Below are 24954 nucleotides of genomic sequence, written 5' to 3' on the forward strand. Positions count from 1 at the left end.
CGCAGTGTGGCCAAGCATCATTAAGCACTGAAGAAGGAGGCGAGAAGGAAAACAGAAGCAGGGAGGGAGAGGGCAGAAGTTGGATGGCGCTTCCCTTTGTCGCCGTGTCTCTGTGCTTGTGAACACCGAGCAAGCCGATCCGCGATCTGTGAAATCACACCGTCTGTCGCCGATTCACGTCTAAGTTACTCCTCTGGATTTCATCCAGCAAACGGTGCGTATACGCGGCTAAATTAGCCAAGCTGCTAGCACGATCACTTTCTGCCGTTGCGGAGGGGTTGCTGCTCCTCTTCTACTTTAACGTTATTGCATGTCGATCAGTGTTATAAGTTACTACAACAAGCTAACCCGACGCAGATTGCGTGTTTGGTATTAAACTACGGTATGGCTGTTGTAGACTTTAAATAAACCGGCAGTGTAACGTTAGTCTTCAATAAATGGTAACAGATGAGAAAACAATAATGTTAACGTTCCTGATCCCTGTTTGACTTTACTGTAGATCTTGTGAAGATTGTGTAGCCGCTTGCTGTAGTGGCGACAATTAAAGTTATTTTTTGTGAGTGACATCGGCGTCATGGATAACATTTATAAAGTGGCTATAGCTATGAATTGTGTTACTGTGAAACTTTTGCGATATCGGTGAGGAAACTGTGTTATAGACCACTCATGGTCATGACGTACTGGCTGGATAACATAGATGTGTTCTTGTGCCATCATCAGGTCCGAACCTGTCGCCACGATGATGGAGGAGTCAGTGTCCACATTTGAGACGCATCTGACGGCTGTCATGGACAGCCTGATCCGAGCCTCCGTCTGTGAGATCACCAAACTCTTCCAGGAGACGGTCAACGACTACCTGGTGGAGCTGTCCCTCAACAGGAGGGAGAACGAGGCTCTCAAACTGCGGCTGAGGCTCACCGAGAACAAGCTGAGGACCGAGCGCAAGTACGGGATGGGCTGGGCCGCCAACCGCCGGAACGCCGGGCTGGCGGCGGAGGAAGGAGCCGGAGGGCGGCAGAAACGAAAAGTTGAGGTGGCCCGTGAGTATTTCTTATCGCTTGAGGATGGCCTTTCCTCCCAAGCAGGGAGGCTCACCGTGCCTTTACTTTGTATTATGTATAAAGCTGCCCGTACAATGAAACGGCACCTTGCTGAAACATCTTCCGTATTTCATCGTGATTGGTTTTTAATGTGAGAAACAGGGTTCTTGCTGTGCAGTCAGGGCTTATGTGAAGACGCACTTGTTTTGTTGGAAACCATCTGGCAAGAGCTGATCTCTCCCTCCCTCCTTCCTCTCTCCCTCTCTCCCTCCCTCCCTTCCTCCTCCGCCTCCTCTTCATGTTCTCTCCCTCTGTCCTTCACCTCCCCCTCTCCTCTCTCTCTCTCCGCTGCATTCTGTCCCTCCCACTCCTCTGTGCTTTTGCACACTCTCTCCCTCCCTCCCTCCCTTCCTGCCTTGCTCCTCTCCCTCCCCCCACCTCCTTCACTTCACTGTGTCTCTCTCAAACTCTACCTCCTCCCCTTCCCACTCCTCTCTCCTTCACGCCCTCGCCTCCTTCCTCTCTCCCTGCCCCCACCTCCTCCTGCTCTGCTCTCTCCTTCATCACGTTGCACACACACCGCCCCCCCATCCCCTTCCCTCCCCCACCTCCTCCACTCCGCTCCTCTCCGGCTCCTCTCCACCACCACCGTAATTACACACTTCCTCTCCACTTCTACTTCTCTGTCTTTCCCTCTCCTCTTTTCACATTTCCATCCTCCTCTTTCTCCTTCAACATGTCCTCCCTCTCCTCCTCTCCCTGGTGGCCCCCACCAACTCCACTTCTCCCTTTCTGCCTCTCTCGCTTTACTCCTCCCTTTCATGTGTTTTTTTTCTCCTTCCTGCTCTCTTGTCTGTCCTTCTACACCCCCTCTCTCCTCACTCGTTTATCATGCTCACTTCTCCTCCCACTTCTCCCTTCCATTCTCCCTTCCCCCCAACCTCCCCTCTGCTCCTGTTCCCTTCTGCCTCTCCTACCCCACTTACTCCTCCTCCTCATCTCCTACTTTTCCACCCTGCTCTCCTTCATCTCTCTCTCTCTCTCTCTCTCTCTCTCTCTCTCTCTCCTGACCTCCCAATCATCTCCTCCCACTTATCTCTCACTCCCTCATATTTCATTTCATTCACTCTCTCCTTTCTGTCTCCCCATGCCCCCCCTCCTGCCCCTCCTCACTTTCTCCTTCCTCTCTCACCTCCCTCCCACCCTTCCTTCATCTTCCTCTCTTCTCCACAGGAGGCAAGTCAAAGAAGGGCCCAGCAGCAGCCTATGGCAAAGGCTGGCCTGGAGGTGTGTGGGAGGAAGGAGGAGGCGGCGGTGGCGGTGGTGGTGGTGTTGGGGGAGGAGGAGGAGGAGGAGGAGGAAGTGGAGGAGCTGTGGGGATGGCAGCAGGAGCAGGAGGAAGAGGGGGGAAGGAGGCCAGGGAGATGTACCTCATCCAGTTCCCCGGGGATGAAGAGGATGAGGGAGGGATGGTGGAGGACGAGGAAGGGGAGGGCAGCCTCAGCGTTGAGGGGGAGGAGACGGCCAACATCAAAGAGGAGGTGAGGGAGACGGGCTTTCTCAGAGGAGGAGGAGTAGGAGGAGAAAGTGGCACAGCATCTCTGCACTGCTCAGCGGCTTCATGTAGAATGAAAAAGAATGTAGACAGAAAAAGAGAGAGCTAATACAGAGAGACAGAGAGTTTTGCATGTGTTCAGCCATCAAATCACTGCAGAGATGTGGTGGATAAAGGGAAGGCTATTGATTTGATATTTAGCTTCCAGAGGAGCCTGTTGAGAGGTGCTCTCCACATCTCAAGCGCTGCAAGCTTTTAGGTAGAAATGCTACTGGTAGAGGTGAAAAGCTGTTTGCTATTCCACCACATGACCAAGTGGCAGGGCACAGATCCACTCTTCACTTCTCTTCTGTATTTGAATATTCAAAGCACGCAGGATGTGTTATTAGCCTTGCCCTCAAGTAATGTCAAGGCCTTTTTGATGGACAACTGAGTGGCTTTAATGAAACATACAGCTTTATGCTCAGGCGCATTGTAAACATATGAATTAGTTGGGTCATAATGTATGACTATGACAAGTGTTGCTTGTAAGTTAATGAGCCATTTTGGTTCTCAATGCAGTTTGATCAAACAGAGGGCTATCAGCCTGCTTCTCTCCGGCTAATCAAGGAGGCTTTGAAGATGGACCCCCCCAACAAGAACCTCCACACTGGCTCCAGAGCCCAAAGCAAAGGTAATGAGCTCAGGTCTCACTGGTTTAGGAAGGGGAACTGAGTGAAATGTTCAGAGACCAACAGTTTGAAAAAGAGTGGAAATGATTTCTCTCTCTCTCTCTCTCTCTCTCTCTCCCCCTCCATCCTCCACATCTTTCTTCCTCCCTCTGTCTCTACTCAGGAGACCTTTCAGATCATCCTCCACCCTTTCATTCAGGAAAAAGAGAGGAGGAGGAGGAGGAGGATGAGGAGGAGGAGGACTGGGAGGTGGGCTCAGCAGGGGCATCAGAGGGGGGCATGACCATGGATGAGCTGAGGGGTCTGGAGTCCGCACTGAGGGCAGAGAGAGGCCGTGAGCAGGCTGCCATGACGGCTCCCCAGCCTGTCAGCCCCAACTCCAAGGTAGTGAGAGGCAACGAGATCAGCCTGGCCCCCAAGTACATTGGCCTTGATGGAATGGAGCAGGACGGAGAGCTGGAGCCTCAGCCACCCACCCTGCAGAGAGAGGAGCAGATAGTGCAAGGCAGGTCGAAGGACGCTGTGAGGGCTGGAGCAGAGCTGAGGTTAGGCTGGTCGAAGAAGTTGAGAGAAGGTGACTCGGCAGCACTCATGACCGGACAGGATGTGGTGGAGCTGGGAGAGTCAGAGCACCTGCCCCACCTGTCTGCTCCAGGGAGTGTCGGGGAGAGCGGAGGGGAAGAGGAGGGCGGCAGGGACCTGCTCCACTTCTGCCCTCAGTGTGGAGGAGGCTTCACCTCAGAGGCTGAGCTGGAGGAGCACCCCTGTCCACTAGGAGGCTCTCAGTTACAGAGCAGTGGAGCAGAGGACAGTCTTTTCCCTTGTGCCCACTGTGGCAACACATTCAGCCACGCCTGGGCACTTAAGAACCATGAGTGTGCCTGTGCTGCCGAGCGGCCGCACTGTTGCGAGATCTGCGGGAAGCGCTTCACGCACTCACGCTCACTGGAACGCCATCATCTAGTGCACACAGGCGAGAGGCCGCACCGGTGCCCCCAGTGCGGGCGCACCTTCAGTCGCCTCGGCAATTTGGAACGCCACCAGCGGATTCACACGGGCGAACGTCCATACGGGTGCGAAGCGTGCGGAAAACGGTTCAGTCGTGTGGAGTACTTAAAGAGACACCAGCTCATACACAACAGCGAAAAGGCGACACTACAGTGTTCCAACTGTGGAAATGGCTTTAGTGATGTGGAGCAACTCAAAAACCATCAGTGTTTTTAGAGCCTCCCCTTCAAATCTCTGAAAGAACTGGAAAGAAAAAGCAGGTTTTTCTTTGAATGTGGTAGAATTTAGGTGATGAATGTGACTGGTAGATGCTAATTTTACTCTCAGTGATATGGAGTTGCCTTTCTTACACACTACTAAATAAGTACATGAAGAAGACAAATGTCCAAAGTTGGCAGGAAGAAGGAGAAATGAAATCCGTCTCAGACATTCAACCATTTTAATTTGAGGTCTTCTCATTTGTATGTACAAAGCTTATACTTATTTATGATGATCAATAAATTGTGCATTTTTGTCTTTTTATCAATAATTCAAAGTTAAAGTCGATGCCCTTGTTTGTTTCTGACACTATAATTGACAGTTTGGTATTTTGTATGTTTGTGTTTCAGTCATATCATTAAGAAATAAATATTTCAATTCATCAGAAGACTCTTCAACCATCTACGTCATGTTTTATTGGAAAATCATCGGGTTAGTCAACATGTTACAAGATGGCATTGATATGGAGGGAAATAGCAATTTTGCAAGATCATTTTCCTCAGAAGTATTCATTTCCAACCGTCAAGAGACAAGACTGTTTTAATTATTCAGTAATTAAATAATGAGGGAGTCTGATGGGGGACAACTGCACACTGAGAAGAACCCTGGCTATAGTAGATAAACTGTGTGCAGGTAAGTTAACTGATTCCATCAAAGAGCTTGTCACCCTTTGTCTACTGACACTGCCCTTTAAACAGACTGACAGGCATTCTCAGCCTTGTTCTTAAGATGCCCTCTAGGGTCTCTAAGGACATCCCCCTTACATCATAGCCCCTCACTGAGGCCTTTGCGTTGACATTAACCGGCACAATCTCCTCCCCACTGTTGGGGTCATTTCTTCCCACTGCAGCATATGTGGGGAAAAAGGGCTTCTCAGACTCAGGGAGGCTGGTACTGTAGGATCGACAGCAGTAGGCAGACCACATGTACTCAGGAACAGACACCCTGTTATTGATCCAGCGGGGTGCAGAATTATAAGGCATGACTCCAGTGATCACATACATCGGCCCTTTGCAGTAGGCCTTGAATTTTCTTAACACCTCGTTCTCCAGCTCCCTCCAGGGGCCGCAGTTGGAGCCTTCTCGCTGAGGGACAATGTTTGTCAGGGTGAAGGTGGACTCGCGATCATCCTTTGTCTTGTGGTGCATGCTGGGATTGAGATGGCCTTTGGTGTAGTCAGAATTCTTGTAGTCCTCAACCACAGCTTGGGTTGTCACCACATCCCTGTCCATTTGATTTTTGGAGGGGAAAGGCTGCATATCTGGTCTGGCTTGGCGAGACACCAGCTTAAAAGCAGAGGGAAGAAGAAAACACATCTTAGAAGCGACACAGTGTCAGAGTGCTTTGCTGCTAATTGTTTGATCTGTGTATGAGCATTTGTGTGCTTCTGTAGTGTAAACAGGTGTGTGACCCATTCAGTCAACTGCTTGGAAAAAAATAAACAAAATGAAATGAAATGAAAATAAAGCAAAATGCTACTTGATTTCCTCTGTGTGTGTGACAGCGTTTGGCCACGTGCAGTTTGAGAGAGGCTGCTTCTGCTTGAAGGTGTGAGGGGAAAAAAAACTGCATTTCAGCAAGTCATACATTGACCACAATAGCACTTCGAGTAGTTCACAGGAACTGCTAGTGTTTTCTCACTTATTTACCATCACTATCATACAGTGCAGAACAACTTATTCCCATTAGATCTACATGCAAATGCAGAATTTTCATGCATCTATGAGATACACAAAAATTCCCATTTCCCATCATTACAGTACCCTTATGCATTGTGTCTAACACAGAAAGTGGCTGCTATTACACATCCCAGCTGTCTGCTTACCTGTGGTTCATACATCCAAGGGATGATGGGCCGTTTGCCATCTCCAGAACTGAGTGTGTATGCAGAGTACAATGGTGCACGATGCTGACAGTTATACAAGCTGGCAAAGCGGTACTTATTTTTGTAGCGCTGGCATATTGGCTGGTATCCTGATATACTGATGCCTTGTGGTGGAGTTTCTTCATAGAAGAATTTAAGGCACTTGGAGAAGTTGCTGTCTATCTCTGCAATGACCGGGCCGCCAATCCAGGGTAGGAGAAGAAACAGAGATGCTGTTGAGAACTGCAGCATCTTCCTTTGTGACATCCTGAAGTAGTGATCAGAGACCTGGTTGTAGAGCAGAAAGACAGTGTGAACACATACACTTTGCTCCAGACATCCTCTCAGACTCAAACCAGAAAAACTAGTCTTACCCAGGTGTCTTCCTCCAAGCCGAGTTAAAAATTGGTTTATTAGCTGTGTACCCAAACACTTACTGTAAACCTCCCTGCAGCTCTTCAGTTATAAACTCAGCCCCTGAGGTCAGTGTGATGGTGTCAGTCCACAAACCACCAAATGACCAAGTCATATTTCACAGCTCCACTCACTTCTGTATTTTATCACGAAGGAGCTCAGTGAGGGTGACAAGAAAGTCAAGAGTCTACATAAGAGGTACTGAAACAGATGTAATCTATTTTGAATAAACCAAGACAAACAATATCGTGTTTAAATCAACAACATCAGCAATGAAACCAATGCACTGTTTTAGGAGATAATGTCTGTGCTGTGGTGCTAAATGGTACCCTGAATGGTCCCTTATAGCTCAGATATGTCGCTCGAGTTAAATATGAAGCTACAGCCAGCAGCTAGTTAGCATAGCATGAGGGCCGGAAACAGGAGGTAACTGCTAGCCTATCTAAAGTTCACCCAAAGTCCCCTCTAATGCTCACTATTTAACAAGTTGTAGGTGTTATAATACAAAATAAAGTGTAAAAACATCAGCTTGTGGTTTCATGTGGTCTATTTTTTTGGTGGTTACTTTGAGGAGTCACCTTGAAGTTGTAGGAAACTAGTGGAGATTGCAGGATGTCACTGCTTTTCAGATTGAAATTTGTACTAAGTAATCAAACTTATATACAGGCAAGCATGTTAATTAATTCACTTTGGAGGTGCTGGTAGGCAGATTTTTGTTTCCCCCTGTTTCCACTCTTTATGCTAATCTAAGATAACTGCCTGCTGGTTGGATGCAGCTTCACATTTACTGAGAGTGGCATCAATCTCCGAATCCAACTCCTGGCAATTAAGCAAATAAGCATATTTCCCAAATGTCAAACTATGAGGTAACGTGTTACAACAACAACTGCCTCAGCTGCCAGTTAATAAAGCCCAGCTGTGCACTGGACTGTATGCCTAATCATTTTGAGGTGTGTCAGGTCTGAGACAATGTGACTCTGCAACATGAAGCATATCTACAGCACTGAATTACAACACTAGTCACTGTATGATTAAGGCTACGAGAGACAAACAAACACATATAAGCTACGTGCAACATGTGCAACGGTGACCAAAATCAACTAATCCCATTAACTCACAAACCAAGATTAACACTTTGCACAAATATTAATATCTTGATTGCAAAATATATTGATGAACGTGACCAGTAGTTGCTTCTATTACTCAAACATTAAACACTCGAACAGGATGAGGATGAGCTGACCTCAAAAGGGAAACTTGGCGAGAGCTAAAAATCTTGTTCTTGTCTTCCAGTGGTTTAATTTCTCACCTTGCCAAAGAAAAGCTATTGTGTATTCAGGGTTTGTGAGTGCATGGTCATAAGACTACAAAAAGGCTACAGTTGAGTATATACCTCTGACCACTATAAAACAGACTTGTAAGTTTCAACCACAGAGGGCAGTAAAACACTGCTCTTTAAGATGAAGAAGTGAGATACATGTGTGGATAATTGTCCTACTTGCTCACACACAGGGGCCCTGAGTGTAATGGATGAACTGTGTGCAACTAAGTTCACAACTGACTTCAACACAGAACTGAAACTTGTCGCCCGGTTGGTGACGCTGCCCTTTAAACAGACTGGTAGCCATTCTCAGCCCTGTTCTCAAGAAGTCCCCTTTGGTCTCTAAGGACATCCGTCTCACATCACAGCCTCGCACGATGTTTCAAGTTCCACTGGCCCCATACTCATTTCTTCCCACTGCAGTGTATGTGGTGAAAGAGGGTCACGCCATGACAGCTCCTGCTCGGTCCAACCACCTATTTGAAAGGTTTGGTTTATTTAGATGTGAATACTTTCCCCCTCCATTTTGTGATTAATGCAGCCATGTAAAAAATAGCAAAATCATTTTTTTTATTTGGTCAATGAAGAAAATGAACGGATAATATGTCTGCTGTTCTCGCATGGCTGGAAGCTGTCGGCTGTTGCTGTAACTTGGTTGGGAAATCCAAAAGTTTTGAAAAAACCACGTGTTTTTGTGAACAAAGTTATTCATGATGTTGAGGAAAACGAACATTTCTATGCTCTCACTTTTCAACCAATGGCATGTTTGTTTTCTGAAAATATTATCGACACCGCAGCATTTTATTTATTTCATCAGAAGACTCTTCACTCATTTCAAGCTTGCTTTATTAGTGAAATCATGAGATCATCATTATGTTCTGGTTAAACTCGTTCGGTAATCATGGAGACTTAGGGAGGGGGACTTCTTGACCTCTTGATTCTGGACAGACACTGCCATATACGTGGTGACTATTATGGTCCACCCGCATAGCAGCTGACATTTGATTTCAACAAGAAACTAAATCTTTTCACCTTTGCTACTGACACTGCTCGTGAAATAGTCTGATAAGCATGGTCAGCCTTTGTGCCAGGATGCCCTCCAGAGTCTCTAAAGACATCCGCCTCACATCATAGCCCCTCACTGAGGCCTTCGCCTTGACATTAATCGGCACAATCTCCTCTCCACTGTTGCGGTCATTTCTTCCCACTGCAGCATATGTGGGGAAAAAGGGCTTCTCAGACTCAGGGAGGCTGGTACTGTAGGATGGACAGCAGTAAGCAGACCACATGTACTCAGGAACAGACACCCTGTTATTGATCCAGCGGGGTGCAGAGTTATACGGTATGACTCCGGTGATCACGAACATCGATCCGTTGCAGTAGGCCTTGAATTTTCTTAACACTTCACTCTCCAGACCGTTCCAGGGGCCGGAGTTGGAGCCTTCTCGCTGAGGGACAATGTTTGTCAGGGTGAAGGTGGACTCCCGATCGTCCTTTGTCTTCTCATGCATGCTCGGATTGAGATGGCCTTTGGTGTAGTTGGAGTTCCTGTAGTCCTCAAACACCGCCTGGCTCTCAATCACATTCTGATCCATGGAATTATTGAAGGGTTTCATCTCAGAGCTGGCACGGGAAAACACCAACTTAATGACAGAGAGGGAGAATAACACGGCTTAGAAGCTACTAATGAGTATTTTTCTGCTTATTGATCTCCTGTTTGAGATGAATAGTCATGTCAGTCTGTGTTACTACTTTGTCTGACTGAGGGTGTGACTCATTCACTCATCAGCTTATGAAATGTGGCTTTCCTTTCCTCGTTACCTCATCAGAGAAAAGTAATTGGGTGTGTGACAGCTAATGGAAAACACTTCATCACACCAATCACACACTGACCACAGCAACACTTGAATTACACAGAAGCTTCTAGTGTTAACTGTCACATCATCTCTTGTTGCCTTAAAATGTAAACACAAATTCCCATTAGGTCTGTGTGGAATTGACTTATTCACACCCACTTAACTCTACAATAATGCCTTGACAGAAAAACATCAGTGAATTCAGAATGCAATGCTCTGTTTCACAATAAAAATAACCAAGCAAGAGATTTGCTATGAAGACACAGTATGTTCATTTTCCAGTTTATTAAGTACACCTAGCTAAAACTAATGAAGTCTCATACAATAGTCCGGCATTAAATCCTCTCATCATGACGTTTATAATGTTCAGCTTTTGTTGAGGCTTTATTTGTTGAACTGCATTACGTTACACAGAGAGGTGATTCTGTTATTCAGCCTCCCCTCATTGATACAAATTAGGAGGACACACCACGCACAGTTTTCCAACCTACCTGTGGTTCATACATCCAAGTTGCCCTGGGCCGTTTGCCATCTGCAGGACTGAGTATGTACGCAGAGTACAATGGTGTACGATGCTGACGGTGATACAGGCTGGCAAAGCGGTACTGGTTTTTGTAACGCTGGCATATTGGCTGGTATCCTGCTGCGCTGATACCCTTTGGTGGAGTTTTATTATAGAAGAAATCAAGGCACTGGGAGAAGTCGTTGCTGATCTCTCCGAGGACCAGTCCACCAAACCAGAGCAGGAGAAGAAACAGAGCTCCCGTGGAGAGTTGTAGCATCTTCCTTGAGCAACAGAGCAGCAGGCCGACTGTATATGTCTGCTGGAAAGAGATGCTAACGAACAAAGACTTTGATGACAGACTTCCTCTCAGACACAGCTCTAGAGTTACATAAAACCTGGATTTCCTTTGTGTCCATTCAGCGTCTGGAGCATAGGCATTTGTTGGAAGTCACTCAGTTCCTTCATATATAGAGACAGCAGAAACTCTTTGGTTGACAGTTTGAACACACCCCATACCCCCGTTTACTATCAAACTTCCCTAAACCAGCAGTCTTCTGGAAAATAGGGGCTCTGCATATCCTTTTTCAGCTGAGGTAGAGCTCATCTTGTGATTGTGGTGAGGTGAGGAAAACGAAGCTTCACTCCAAATGTTAAACTGATCTGATCTCATTTGTTTATTCTTGAGGAGAATACTTGTATCTTGGTTAGATACCTTCCGACCCGAATAGTCGAGATGCTTTCAATGTTACTGACACATGAGGCATTCTGACTACATCTGGTTGAAAACAAACAAACAAACAAAAATCTGTGGAAAATGTGACAGGAACTTTCTCATGCTGTCTGAAAAGATGAAGCATCACATTCCTCTGAGCAAGTCAGCTTTCTTCTTTTCACTTTCCATCTCTCTCCAGTTTCTGTCATTTCTTCTGTCATCAAAATTTCCCTCATTGTGGGAAACCAAAATATTTCTGAAAGATGTAAAAGTTCTTTACAATATTTTTATTTTTTTATCAACTTGTATTTTAGAAAAGAGTCTGTAGCTTCTTTATTCTGTGGTGTGCTTGATCTGTTGGTGGCAAAAATCCTGTTTTTTCTTACTCAAGGAAGTCAAAAATGCTATTTTTTAAAAATCATTAGATTGTAGAAATCATGTAAATATGGGAGAAATTAGAATGATGTACAATGAAAAGACTCATTTTGAGTATCTGTACAAGCGTCAAGAGGAACAAAACAAAACGTATTAATCACAGTCTGGGCTCACGAACACAAGTTAATTTGGGGGGGATAAATCATCAGGACATTTTCTAGTTGATATGGCTGTGAAAAAAGTACCCATCTCAAAATGCTTATTTGATATTTGCAGGGAAAACAAAGGAGTGAGGGATTGTGGTTACTACAGTGGCAATCAAACCCCTGACCCATATGTATGCATATCTTGAGAGCTCAGGTAATTACCAATGTCGGCCTAGTGCTCATCCTAAGTGTCCAACAAAAGTGGCCTGCAGCTACACATAGCAGCAATATTCAAAATGAAGCTACCAAGTATACTCTACATAAAGGAAATTACCATAAAAAGGCTGAAACAGACAAATGTGAGGTGAGGTGAGGTGTGTCAGGTCTGAGACAATGTGACTCGGCAACATGAAGCATATCTAGACGAACCCAAAGCACTGAATTACAACACTAGTCACTGTATGATTAAGGCTACAAGAGACAAACGAACACAAATGAGCAGCAGAGCAGCAAGCCGACTGTATACGTCTGCTGCAAAGAGAAGCTAATGAACAAAGACTTTGACAGACTTCCTCTCAGACACACTTCTAGAGTTACATAAAACTGTCAGGATCTGCAGTTTCCCCTCTTCTGTCTCGTGCCTGTCTCTCCCCTGTCTGTCTTGTGTGTGTGTGTGTGTGTGTGTGTGTGTGTGTGTGTGTGTGTGTGTGTGTGTTTACCTGCAGGGTGTGGCCTGACAGGTCTGATTCAGCCTCCCTCTCTCCTGAGCACATCTGTGACAAATTACTCAATGCAGACCCATCTTCTGACATAATGTAAAGATGTCTGCCTTTCATCCAGTATTCGTTGAATTATATTATTATTAGGCAACAGAGTCCCAGCCCTGTGGAAAATTTCCTGTGTGGTTCCAGTCACAAAGACTGTGCATCCAATGAAGCCCAACTACTTCAGGCTGGTAGCCTTAACTTCTCACCCGATGAAGACCTTGGAGAGGATCATACTGAACCACCTCCATCACCTGGTGAACAGCGAGCTTTCCCCTGACAGTTTGCATATCGACCAGGCATTGGTGTGGAGGACGCAGTGACCTACCTGCTTCACTGATCCCTTTCTCACCTGGAAAACGCTGGGAGAGGGTCATGTGTTTTGACTTCTCTGGTGCTTTCAACACAATCAACCATCACTGCTCAGGGAAAAGCTGGAAGGAGCTGCAGTAGACTGCCATCTGGCTGCATGAACCACCAACTACATCACCAACAGACCTGCAACTGTGTCTGATGTGGTAGTTTGCAGCACAGGGGCTCCACGGGGGACAGTGCTCTCCCCTTTACCTCTTCACCTTCTTCATATCGGACTTCACACACAGCACTGACAGCTGTCATCTCCAGAAGTTCTCAGATGACACAGCCATCGCTGTATCACCCGGGAATGAACTGGAATACAAGGAGGTCATAACCAACTTTGTCAACCGGTGCAGACTGAGCCACCTGCACATAAACGCCAGCAAGACAAAGGAGATGGTGATAGACTTCTGCAGGAATGTGCCACAAATTGGTTTCCGACATTGACATTGTGAATCTGTATAAATGCTTAGATGTTCACCTCAGCAACAAATTCAGCAATTGTACAAGATGTCCTGTACAGGAAGGACCAAAGTTGTATCCATCTGCCAAGAAGACTGAGGTCCTTTGGAGCATAGGACACTGTTAAAAACATTTTATGAGTCTGTGGCGGCATCTGTAATTTTCTACGCAGTGGTTTGCTGGGGCTGTGGGAGCTCTGTGAGGGACAGAGAAAGACTAAACTGGTCAGGACAGCTGGCTCTGTCCTGGACTGCCCTCTGGACAGAGTGTCCGTGTATATTTTTTCTTTCAATATGCAGTATTCTTATAATCTTGTACACAATGTACTTATGTATAGCTGAAATGTACATACATATGTGGTTGATTTTTATTTTTTATTCTGCATCCTTCTTTATCTTGATTTTTCTTTGCCTCTCTTTTTTATACTTTGCAGGCTGTATGTAATTTCCAATTTCAATTTCTATTGTCAGAATTAAAAACTGTCTCATTTCTTAACATGCATGTACATATGTGATATCATTGAACATGGCCTTGATACTGCCTGAAAAAGGGGCTATAAGGAGCACATGCATATGAATCTTGAATTTCAGAGGCAGGTGGTTTATCATGGCCATCTAGTGAGCACCAGAGACATGACACTTGGCAGCGGGCTCACTATCCAGCACACAGAAACTGATCACGGCCAATGAAACTGGTTGGACTGTGAGTAATTGCTGCTTTTACAGTCAATGGTGACTAGTCACAACCTGTGAATGACCAGAAACTACCGTCATTTCAGTTTCCACAACGAGGAGAGCTTACTTAGGGAAAATACAACAGTTATTAAGGTGTGTGTGTGTGTGTGTGTGTGTGTGTGTGTGTGTGTGTGTGTGTGTGTGTGTGTGTGTGTGTGTGTTTGTGAAAAAGAAAAAAGTGAGGCCCTTTCATTGAACCCTCACCTTGACAATGAAAAAAAAAAGAAAAGAAAAAGAAAAGACGAATAATGTTACTACATCTCCTTTCTGACTCTGTGTCAGCGAGTTTCTCTTCTTCTTCCTTGTTTTACGTAACTGACTCAGCAGCAGTGGGGTGTGTTTTGAAACCCATGTGTTTTGAAACTCAGGTGTTCAACGTGGCTCACGTACCTGGTCAAATAAGCTTCTACACTGCAACTTCACAGTGAAGCCCAATTAATAAGCCCTTAAAGCTCCCTTATATGCTCCTCTCTTACATCAGTTATGGTAATAAATATAGTGTGTGTATTAAATAGAAAACAATTTGAATGCAGAGTGATTGTGTTATTTGCTTGAAGTTTAGGTTTATTGGGTGCAAGTTGCACCTGCATCCAAGTTTGTGTGTAATGTTCATACATGTAAGTTTGGTATTACAGATGCAGGCTTGATATCGTTTATTAATGACTGTTAATGACTTTATTATGATGGGCTTTATTTATGACTTGGAGAGTTTTTTTTCCACAACTTCTTATTGTTCTTGTTAATGCTAATATAAATGTTATATAAAGCATAAATAAACAGAAAGGGTGACTTAGCCAGCATTTCAGCACGGTAGGCTCCCTCCCTCCTAAAAAAAACAGCCATGAGAAATTATTGTTATTATTATGTAACGGTTGAGTGCCTTGTCCTTGTGGTTCCCTCTTTCTAATAAAAGTTGTTTGGCTCCGGGGCAATAAAGACCGCACGCCCTGTCATGGGGCGGCTGTGCCGGCCCCGCTCAGCCTGTTGCTGCACGCCCTCCATCTCTTCCGCGAAAACTTTCGGTGTGTTGTGAGGCTCAGACCACTCCCTCCCTCCCTCCCTCTGTCAGTGTGAACACAGCCTGCTCACTTCACTGCTGCCATCAGACGTGTCTTTTCAGGATTATGTGCGCTGCTGAGAATGGCGGAGGCCAGCGCGCTTGAGGAGCTGCAGTCGGAGCTCACTTGCCCCGTGTGTTTGGAGCTGTTCCGTGATCCGGTGATCCTCGAGTGCGGACACCACTTCTGCCAGGTGTGCATCATCCAGTGCTGGGAAGCCAAAGCGGACGAGTTGTCGAGTTGCCCAAAGTGCAGAAAGTCCTGCGCCCGCAAACTGCGACCCAACTCGCTTCTGTGCAACGTCGTGGACAGCGTGCGCAGAGCCGGGGGCATGAACACGGCCGCGTGGGTGAGCGGATGGGACCCGGGTGCTGAGCCGGAGGAGCCGGAGGAGCGGGAGCCCGGGTCCAGCATGAGCAGCGTGGCCTCGTCCATCGGGCACTGGCCGCGCCTGGGTATGGATATGTGCGAGGAGCATGAGGAGAAGCTGAAGCTGTACTGCGAGGACGATCAGCTGCCCATCTGTCTGGTGTGCGGCATGTCCCGGGATCACAAGACCCACAATGTCATCCCAATAACCGAGGCTTTTGAGAACTACAGGGTACTCTCTCACTGGATAAGTTTAGACACGTTTCTTTCCGATAAACCTCAGTGATTTCAGGCTCAAGCTCTGGCACAATCTCAGTTTCTACAGATCACTTCCGGAGATTGCTGTCAAAGTATAGAGATACATAGAACTCATTCTTTCAGTTTAAGGGAGTGCCTTGTTCCACCATGCTCATTTTGGGCTGCATTCCTCTCCTTGCTGTTGGAAAGAAACTTACGTCAAGTTTGACATCTTTCCAAAAGGCTTAATGTACTCAATAAACGAATCTCCTGTGGCCTCACAAAACAGGGCTTTCACAGTCATTTTTAAAAGCTTGCAGTCTTTGGACACTTTGTGTTTTACAGGAATTCAGCAGCTCACTGTGAACTGCCCTACATTTTTAACCGGGCAGCTGACCATCATCAGTTTGTTTGAAGGCTCTCTCTGAGAGGCCTCTCGGTGTGTTTCAACATGTGTTATGGTGCTGAATTCACATTCTGTTTGGGAGTTCAGTCCCCGGAGCGTGGGCATCATATGACTCTCATCAAAGAAGATGTTGTTCAGAGCGAGACACCAATCAAGTTAACTCTTCGGTATAATCTGGTTTAGGGACACCGCATTTTGACCGTGTTTTTTCATGTGATTGTCTGTTTCTGCCTGCCAACAGGATAAGCTGTCTGTGGCTCTGGAGAGGGTTCAGCTGCAGACTGAGGAGGCCACGCTTTTCCAAACAGAGACCAATGAAAAGATCCTCCTCCTTAAGGTATTAATATGTATGCTTGTTTATTTCTGTATGACAGAAAATATCCTGAAGACAGTCCCAGCATACACACACACACACACACACACACACACAGAAATACTTGTATGTGTGCATCTTTTGAACCGAACCAGAAATTCGGGTCATGAAGCAACATTCACCAGCATTCCTCCACCTTTACCTGTCTGACAGACGTGAGTGGTGGATGACTCACCCTCGTTATGACTGGTGGTGACACAACAGGTTGTTAGTCAGCGCTGTTTGAACGTGATGGTTTTATTGTTTTGCTAATGCAGAGGTCCTTTCTGAAGTTAGAGAGGTGAATAATAAACAGTCATGCACGTCATGTCATGTTTGTCTTTCTCACACTCTGTTTTTTCACAGGTGGGCGCACGCACGCACGCACACACGCACACACACACACACACACACACACACACACAAAGTACAGCATGTACAAGTTTACAATAGCTTACACACACACACACACACACCCTCACAGAAAAAAGATAACAGCTGACAGAACTGTGGTTGGGTCGCGTTTTCCACCAGAGCAGCATTCACCTCAAATAGAGGTCTGTGTGTGTGTGTGTGTGTGTGTGTGTGTGTGTGTGTGTGTGTGTGTGTGTGTGTTAAACAGAGATATGGGCGTAGCATGTTTGCTGTGTTGGGCTGTTTCTGCTGCAGCAGATAACTACATATATCTCCGCTTGAGGCTACTACAGACTGTCTTTCTCTCTCCTGTCTGTCTGTCTGTCTGTCTGTCTGTCTGTCTGCCTGCCTGCCTGTCTGTCTGCATGTCTGTCTGCATGTCTCAGCATGTATACTTTCCTGTGGCTGTCTGTCTGACCCAGTTTATGTGCACATTCACAGATTTTCACTTCTCTGTCTCTCTGTCAGTATGGCAGGATGTGGGTTAACAAGGTTGAGAGGAAGTTTGTCAAGTTTATCTTTCCCTGCAAATTTCTCTTCCTGTGTGTCTGTGTATGTGTGTGTGTGTGTGTGTTTGTGTATGTGTGTGTGTGTGTGTGTGTGTGTCTATCTGCCTACCATCCACCCTCGGATCATGCTGCATAGGAATGGATTAAGTATTTATATCCTATACTCAAGCAAAAGTACCAATGCCACAGTCAAACCCAGACTCTTGTTAGTAAAGTAAAAGTCCTGCACTATGTTACTTTAAGGGGAACTTCACAGAAGTTACTCATCAAAGTTTCTCAACTGGTCTTGTGGAGTATGACTGCACGTGGGGGATGATATCAAACCTTTTGTGGCTCCAAAAGGAGTTGTGTAAAATCTGATTCGTTCTACGCTCACGAAAGGCTCATTTCTCGCAATTTTTGTAAATAGTTTTAGCATTTGGCTTGTGTGGACGAGGGGTTTGCTGATATCAGTGTTGTGAGCAGAGTGGCCATTGTGGTGGTGTGGTTATGGAATGGGCAGGCAGAAGCTACAGACTGCAAACACAGGTGCATTTTATCGATGGCAGTTTGAAAGCATAGAGACACCATGACATGATCCTGAGGCCCATTGTTGTGCTGTTCATCCACCGTCATTCCCTCATGTTGCAGCATGATCACGCATGTCCCCATGTTGCAAGGATCTGTACACAATTCCTGGAAGCTGAAAACATCCCAGCTCTTGCATGGCCTGCATACTCAGCAAACACTGAGCGTGTTTGGGATGCACGTGTGGCAGCTTGTGCCAGTTCCTGGCAATATCAAGCAAATTCACAAATTAAAGAGAAGTGAGCAAACATTACACAGGCTGCAATCAACCACCTGATCAACACTGTGCAAAGGAGGTGGAGGTGTCACATGAGAGTGGCTGCGTAACCCATGACCCCCTGCCTTGGTCTTTGGGGTATCTGTGACCAAAAAAATGCATCCAGTATCTGTAGCACCAGTCATGTGAAATCCATCGTCAGTAAATGTCTTTTTTTCAAGATAATCAGCATCTTGATGTTCCACAGCTGTCAGGCAAAGTGCTCAATAACATAATAACATAATAAGCATTTTGTGTACATAGAAAAAGTCTTTCATGTTTTATATATAACTTTTAAAAAATGGGAGCAAGAACAAAAGTATCGCATTTACATTTTTGTTAGGTTCATAGTTTTACTAGTAGTTGTAGTTGAATAAGTTAGAGATCATTTAACAAATGTATAGACTGTTTTGTTGTTAAATCTGTGACAATCCATCGTATTTTCAAAGCTCATCATGTACTTTCTATGTTAAATCTTATTGTAATTAGTAACTATAGCTGTCAGATAAATGTAGTAGAGTAAAAAATGCAATATTTCCCTCTAAAACATTTGTTCAGTTTAAATGTACAAAACAAAAGGAAAACACAGGGTACTTCCAAAAATCTAAAATAAATATAGAATATAGATACCAAAAAAGTGCCAGTAGGTTTGGTGTCAGTCCCACATAGTCAAACAATACTGTTAACTCCTACATATGCTCTCAAACAGAGCAGCGAAGCAGCACTTTTCTTTCCCTCGTGATTCAGATTTGCCTGTAACAGAATAAGAGGTTTTCTGTACATCCAAACATATTATAGCCGGAGTTGAAACATCACAACATCTCTTCCATCTTCTTGCTGACCGGAGTCCTCCCTGTGTTTCAGGAGCGTGCAGGAGATCTGGAGGAGCTGGTCACTGCAGAGTTTGGCCGTCTGAGGGAGTTCCTGCTCGAGGAGGAGGAGCGCATCAAGGAGAAACTACAGAAGCAGAAAGAGGAGAAGCTCAACCAGCTGGAGGAGGCGCTCACTCAGACCACGGAGCAAATCAGCCAGCTGGAAAGCACGACCGACGAGCTTCGCCTCAAACTGAGGGAAGAAGAAAACCCGGAGCAGCTCAAGGTGAGAGAGAAGAGGTGGAGAATGAGTGCGTGATGATGCTCGTGATGACGGACGAGGAAAAACACAGCAAATACCAAAGCGTACTCTTATACTGTGTCAGAGATACTATCTGATTTTTCCACCAGAGACTGAAATATTTTGTAATGACGGCCTTCTTTTATGTGCTCTATTTTCAGGGAATCAAAGACTTCATTGGAGGGTGAGTACCACGCTGAGCGAATCGCAATCAGTCATTTCTTATTGAGTCACTCAATCATTTCTAGGTCATCTTCCCTTCTGTCTCTACATCACTGTTGCCCTACTTTCAGTGTCTGAAGTCACGTGGCAGTGGCGTATTGGTTTGAAATTAACTGTGAAGTCTTGTGGAAACAGGATGCGGGGACGTGATTGTGGTTTTGCATCTCGTCTTTGTCTCACTTCATCATGTCAGCTCGTGGCAGCTAAGTCTGACTGTTCATGACAGTTAGACTTAGCTTAGCTGTCTACGAGTGCTGCTGAAGATCTGACATTATCTCCATTTAAAACAGTTAAAAAAAAGTTTTGTCAGTTTGTTTATTTCTTTTTCACCAGTAAACACTTGATATTTCATAATAATAAGGCACCAATGCTGACTTACATCTTTCCAACTTGCATTAAATGACTTCTTGCATTAGGATGCAGTTTCTCGACAGTTGTGAAAGGATTATGAACAAATAGAAACATGACAAAAGCTGTTGATCTTCAGTGATGTGGCTCTCTCTCCCTTCTGTCTGTCAGGGCTGAGAGCTTGTTTGAGCGCCCCCCAGAGGTGGGCGTCCATCTGCAGTCAGCAGAGTTTCTGGGGCCTCTGCAGTACAGGACCTGGAGGAAGATGAGCTCCATTTTTCAGCCAGGTGTGTAGACACACAGAGTTAATCAGAACAGCAGACAGGTAAATTGTCTAGATCCCACACTGGAGTAAATTCTTCAAAAGCTCCTCCACAACCACTAGAAAAAGACATTATACAGCTGTTTTCACATGCTGGTGGAAGCACTCTCCATTAGTGTGGTTTGGTCAATCCACATAGGACATGTTTGTGCTTTGCATTCACATTCAGCCCAGCATCAGCCTGCTCTGTGCGGAGGAGCTGGACGACATGCCTTTCAAACATTACTGCGTCTGCTTTCCAAACTTAATCACATCTGTCACCTTGTCAAAGAGTGCAAAGACTTATTTCGGGTATTTCGGGTCACTTGCCCGTGACATGTCATCATGCATAGTTGATGATTGTGTAACACTAGACTGCAGCACTGGATTTAATGAATCGATGGGGTTACATTGCAGTTTTCTATCTTGACGCAGTATCATTTATATTTCATTTGTATCCATGTAGCTGATGCTCTTATCGAGCTCGTCTTACACTAATTGAGCAGGTAGGAATTCAGTATCTTGTTGAAGGTCGCTGCCAAGGAGTCTTTCTTGGGTTGCTCTCTGTAAACACATGTTGCATTGGTCTATTTCTAACTCAGTTTTTCTTGTTTTTCCTCTTAGCTGTCACTGCGGTGTCCCTTGACCCGGACACAGCCTACCCCTGCCTGTGGGTTTCTCCGTGTCGCACCAGCGTTCAGGTGGGAAAAATCCAGCCCAACCTGCCCAACAACCCGGAGCGCTTCACCCTCTACAACATCGTCCTGGGCTCTGAAGCTTTTTCCTCAGGCAGACACTACTGGGAGGTGGAGGTGGGCTCCAAGACGGCATGGGGTCTGGGTGTGGCCACAGCCTCGGTCAACAGGAAGGAGGAGATCAGCCTCTGCCCGGATGATGGTTTCTGGACCCTGGTGCTGAGGGACAAATGCAACGGCGCCAGCGAGTATGAAGCTTGCACCGACTCAGAGGACAACTTGATATATCCCTCCAAACCCCCCAGAAGGGTGGGGGTCTATCTGGACTATAATCGTGGTCAAGTGGCGTTTTATGATGCAGGAGACATGAGCCACCTCTTCACCTTCTATGATGCGAAATTCAAGGAGCCTGTTTTCCCGTACTTCAATCCCTGGCCCATTATCAACGGACGCAACCGGGAGCCGCTCTCCATAGTGACGCCACACTGGGGATAGATTCAGCAGGTTCAGAATAAAACTGCAGAGGAGCAATCAGCCTCATCTGCCTTGTCATAAATATTTGCTGTATTAATGGTGTGGTGCTGGTGGACACACAGTAACCCTCTAACCGTCTTGTAAGACTGGTGGCAAGAAGATAAAACGACGTCTTACTTAAGGACTAAAAGAAATGTCACTTTAAAGGACATGGCTGATATTCTTTATCTTTCTTGTTGTCAACTAATCCCACAGAAAGACCAAAACCAACAATGAACTGATCCTACTGCTCAGTGGATTACAAGCTTTATATGTCTTATTCTCCTGTGCCATTTGTTACCATTGTATTACAAAGAATATTAATCGGTCAGCCACACTGTTGCACTGGATTACATGTTGCTTTATTGCGACGAACATGGCAAGTGTAGTTTATTTTGACTACATCCCACAAACCACGCTGCTGTCATAAACTTTTACCAGGGCACCAAATGTGTATTACTCCACAAATGAAAATAGTCCCAAATAAATGCACCATTTGCTCCAGTTTGAGACATGTTGGCTAAAAAAAAAAATAATACAGTGCCCAGCTGTTTTAGTGAATTATTTAGACCTTTTCTCATATTTTGTGGCCATTTTTTAAAGATTTCCATCTTAAGTAGAAATGAACGGGCTTGGTGCTGAAAGCACAGAGGTCCCCTGTGGAGTTTTAGACCTCGAGTAGCACAATGAAGCTCTTTTTCTCTATGACTGCATCCCCGTTTTGTTTATCTCATTCTGCCAAAGATTTCACACCATCCCACTGATCTGCAGGTGGCAGTAACACACAGACATGCTGCAGTGCACCAACAAAGTAGACTGCTAGCTTGTTAACATTGATGTAAACAACTCAGGATTTAAAAGCCTTAAAAAATTGGCTGTGAATTGGATTAATTTGTCTTGGTGAGCAATGCTGAATGTAATTGTCTGACTGTGTTTTATATAATGGCATATATTTTTCATTGTTTTACAGCTGGTGTGTATCTAATCCTGTTGTTCTAATGGCGTCTATGTACATCTAAAGCAATGATGTGTACAGTAGATTTAACACAGTATGACAGGTGACTTCTACATGTCTGTGCAATGGACAATTATTTCTCTGTCACATTTGTCCAACAATTCTGTAATTATGTTATTTTAAAATCCTCTCTGAGTGTCTTGTTGTGACCAGAGAAAACACTGTCTCTATATTTGCCATGAGATTTTAATGATATGAGTAAATTTCCGACTGAGGTTGTTGTTGGTACACTTGATTCCACCAGAGGGCGCCCAAAACTAACTTTGAATGCAGCATCCCTCTGCTGCTCAGTGGTGTTTATGGCACAACTGTGAGCTTTTACAAACCATATGTAAGCCAATCTCCAGCAGCTGCAACCCACTCCAAAATTAATCTCATAAAGGGATGCAGAATTATTAATGTGGGTTTTTTTTTTCTTAACAATTAACTATCCGCTTTTCAAGTCAAGTCGTAGCCCAGTAACACAAATCATAAATGTGCTTCAAGGAGCTTTAAAATCTGAACAAAATAAGACACCTTTAGAGTTGAAGATCCTCGATTTGGATCAGTAAAAACTCCCCCATAAAAACTCTTCAACAAAAAAAAAAAAATGGAAATAACTTGAGAAAGAGCCACAGAGGCGGGATCTCTCTCCCAGGACGGAGCAGACAGGTAATAGATGTCTTGTGTGCAGAATAGAGCAACATGTTGCACACAACTTCCAGGTGTTGAAAAACATTTAGGACCTAAACCACATGAGCTCCTCTGCATCATGTGGACCTGGAAAACAGAACAGACTACACAAATACCCAAGAGGCAAGCGTCATTCACACAGCAGAGAGAAGAGACCGGAGGGGAAGGTGGGCTGAATCTCCTGGAGGACAAAGATTCAGATCTAAAAACACCCAGGAGCAGGCACTGAGCCAGTGTACACTTGGCAATCACATGTTTTGACACAGTGAACCGCTGCAAAGTGCAGACGAGGTCTCGGATACGGGAGTGCAAACAATACAATCTTGTGCGATTGTGGAGCTTATTGTGTGTCAGAGAAGTGTTGATTCAGCACATTTTACGTTATAATGCAGCAGAACACACAGCAGAGCTGAATCAACATCCTGTTTGTCTCAGGAACAAATGAACATTTGATTCATGACGTTACTGCTGTAAATGCCTATTTGTCCAGATAATCACTTGAATATATGTGTTATTTTATGCTTACTGGCCCTTTTTCAGCATCCAGTTAAGCAAGGTTAATGCGTCAAGCGATTTGGTCACCTGTGACTACTGTTACAAACAAATATACAGTATAATGAGAGCTAGTTTGACCCAAAAGAAAGTATCTGTTATCCATGTCAGCTTAATCTCTGTGTGTCATCTGCCTATACATTAACCATAGACTGCTGGTTTTAAGACTATACCTGTCAGGGTTGTGTCCAGTCCGACCCCCCTCTCCTCTGACTGTGCTGATCTGTAATTAGATATTATTGCCGGCCGATCAACATGCAGTAACACAAGCCTTCACTTCTACATTACTGCCCTGCTGCCACTCCCTGTCATTCACCGCTGTCTTTGGCCAGTTCAGCAGGGGGTCAAGGTGAAGTCTGAGACGAAAGTAGTCTGAAAGCTTTTTCTTTTAATGCTTTCTCCATAAAAAAAAAAAAAAATCTGTTTTATTCCATCCTTTATCTCTGTTTTTATCCTATTCATTCATCCTTCTTCCCTCCTCTCTCACATGACTGATCTCTTCCCAGAATACATCCCCTATATATTCTCAAGTTAACTTAGCTTTCCTGTAATTGATCTCTTTTCTGCCTCCTGCTCGAGAATTTGCCTCTCCCCTCCCATCAATAATCAATGAGAAGAGAGGGGCTGGAGGAGGACGGAGAGGCTGAGCCGCTGAAAGTCGGGGTTGAAGTGATTAATGGAAACCTCATCAGGAACTGGAGAGAAGCTATACATTATACCCAAAGTTGAAGTGGATAACGTGCGCTGTCAGGGTCTGTTTCACTTTGAAAGAGAAATGTTTAATGTGGGTTAACTGGGGATGCAGAGAGAGAAAGCCAGTGAGGCAGATATGCAGGGAGAGTTCAGGTGAGGGAGCGAAGGCCAAAACACGGGGAAAAGTGAGACGCTTTATCTGCTCAAAGCTGCCAAACACCTGCCTATTTGACTGGAAGGGAAGAGAGAGATGGGGGAAATAAACTGATGGGAGGTCTCATTTGTAGAAAGCTTTCAGTGTAATTAGCTGCTTTAGACAAAATCTACAAATACGGCTGTTTTGGACAGCTCAAAAGCGCGATAACATGTTTACACGCTTTTGTGAACATGCATGTCTAAAAATAGAGGTCAGTGGTGACATGTTCACCGGTGTGTAAAAGTGTGTGTGTGTGTGTGCCCAGCCATGCTTGCTGGATGAGATTATGCATGCAGGCCAACACTGAGGTGATGTGTTACAGCTAAACAAAAGTCTTCAATCATCACAGAGCTGCTGAGTTTGTTGCATCCCGCCCTCTCATTCTGTCTCTCTCTGTCACCTAATGAATGGCTGACCTGGGCAC

The 24954-nt window shown here is 45.2% G+C and overlaps 3 protein-coding genes across 3 annotated transcripts; 2 read left to right on the forward strand and 1 right to left on the reverse strand.

Moving 5' to 3' along the window:
* The first annotated feature begins 16 nt into the window (after positions 1-16).
* On the forward strand, positions 17-5118 carry LOC143325564 (uncharacterized). Its single transcript, XM_076738730.1, has 5 exons — positions 17-214; positions 721-1040; positions 2274-2581; positions 3157-3268; positions 3430-5118. Exons 2-5 carry the CDS (start codon positions 740-742, stop codon positions 4488-4490), a joined length of 1782 nt encoding a protein of 593 aa, XP_076594845.1. The 5' UTR covers positions 17-214; positions 721-739; the 3' UTR covers positions 4491-5118.
* Positions 5119-5206: 88 nt separating this feature from the next.
* On the reverse strand, positions 5207-10880 carry LOC143325570 (endonuclease domain-containing 1 protein-like). Its single transcript, XM_076738737.1, has 3 exons — positions 10479-10880; positions 6358-6684; positions 5207-5818 (listed from the first exon to the last, which is right to left on the reverse strand). Exons 1-3 carry the CDS (start codon positions 10767-10769, stop codon positions 5207-5209), a joined length of 1230 nt encoding a protein of 409 aa, XP_076594852.1. The 5' UTR covers positions 10770-10880.
* Positions 10881-15135: 4255 nt separating this feature from the next.
* Positions 15136-23910, forward strand: LOC143325567 (nuclear factor 7, brain-like). The gene is made up of 6 exons (XM_076738732.1): positions 15136-15701; positions 16354-16449; positions 19075-19308; positions 19485-19507; positions 20065-20180; positions 20819-23910. Exons 1-6 carry the CDS (start codon positions 15183-15185, stop codon positions 21382-21384), a joined length of 1554 nt encoding a protein of 517 aa, XP_076594847.1. The 5' UTR covers positions 15136-15182; the 3' UTR covers positions 21385-23910.
* The last annotated feature ends 1044 nt before the right edge of the window (positions 23911-24954 follow it).

Source organism: Chaetodon auriga, chromosome 9 (genome assembly GCF_051107435.1).
Source record: "Chaetodon auriga isolate fChaAug3 chromosome 9, fChaAug3.hap1, whole genome shotgun sequence".
NCBI classification, from domain to species: Eukaryota; Metazoa; Chordata; class Actinopteri; order Chaetodontiformes; family Chaetodontidae; genus Chaetodon; species Chaetodon auriga.

What these genes read in the sequence shown, in the direction of transcription:
- LOC143325564 (XM_076738730.1), top strand. Translation starts at nt 740, where the DNA reads ATGATGGAGGAGTCAGTGTCCACATTTGAGACGCATCTGACGGCTGTC. An exon ending in ACGAAAAGTTGAGGTGGCCC is followed by an intron (nt 1,041 to 2,273) that starts GTGAGTATTTCT and finishes TCTTCTCCACAG; the next exon opens with GAGGCAAGTCAAAGAAGGGC. An exon ending in CTCCAGAGCCCAAAGCAAAG is followed by an intron (nt 3,269 to 3,429) that starts GTAATGAGCTCA and finishes GTCTCTACTCAG; the next exon opens with GAGACCTTTCAGATCATCCT.
- LOC143325570 (XM_076738737.1), bottom strand. Translation starts at nt 10,769, where the DNA reads ATGCTACAACTCTCCACGGGAGCTCTGTTTCTTCTCCTGCTCTGGTTT. An exon ending in CTTGGATGTATGAACCACAG is followed by an intron (nt 6,685 to 10,478) that starts GTAGGTTGGAAA and finishes CTCTACAACCAG; the next exon opens with GTCTCTGATCACTACTTCAG. An exon ending in CTTGGATGTATGAACCACAG is followed by an intron (nt 5,819 to 6,357) that starts GTAAGCAGACAG and finishes TCTGCTTTTAAG; the next exon opens with CTGGTGTCTCGCCAAGCCAG.
- LOC143325567 (XM_076738732.1), top strand. Translation starts at nt 15,183, where the DNA reads ATGGCGGAGGCCAGCGCGCTTGAGGAGCTGCAGTCGGAGCTCACTTGC. An exon ending in AGGCTTTTGAGAACTACAGG is followed by an intron (nt 15,702 to 16,353) that starts GTACTCTCTCAC and finishes GCCTGCCAACAG; the next exon opens with GATAAGCTGTCTGTGGCTCT. An exon ending in AAAAGATCCTCCTCCTTAAG is followed by an intron (nt 16,450 to 19,074) that starts GTATTAATATGT and finishes CCTGTGTTTCAG; the next exon opens with GAGCGTGCAGGAGATCTGGA.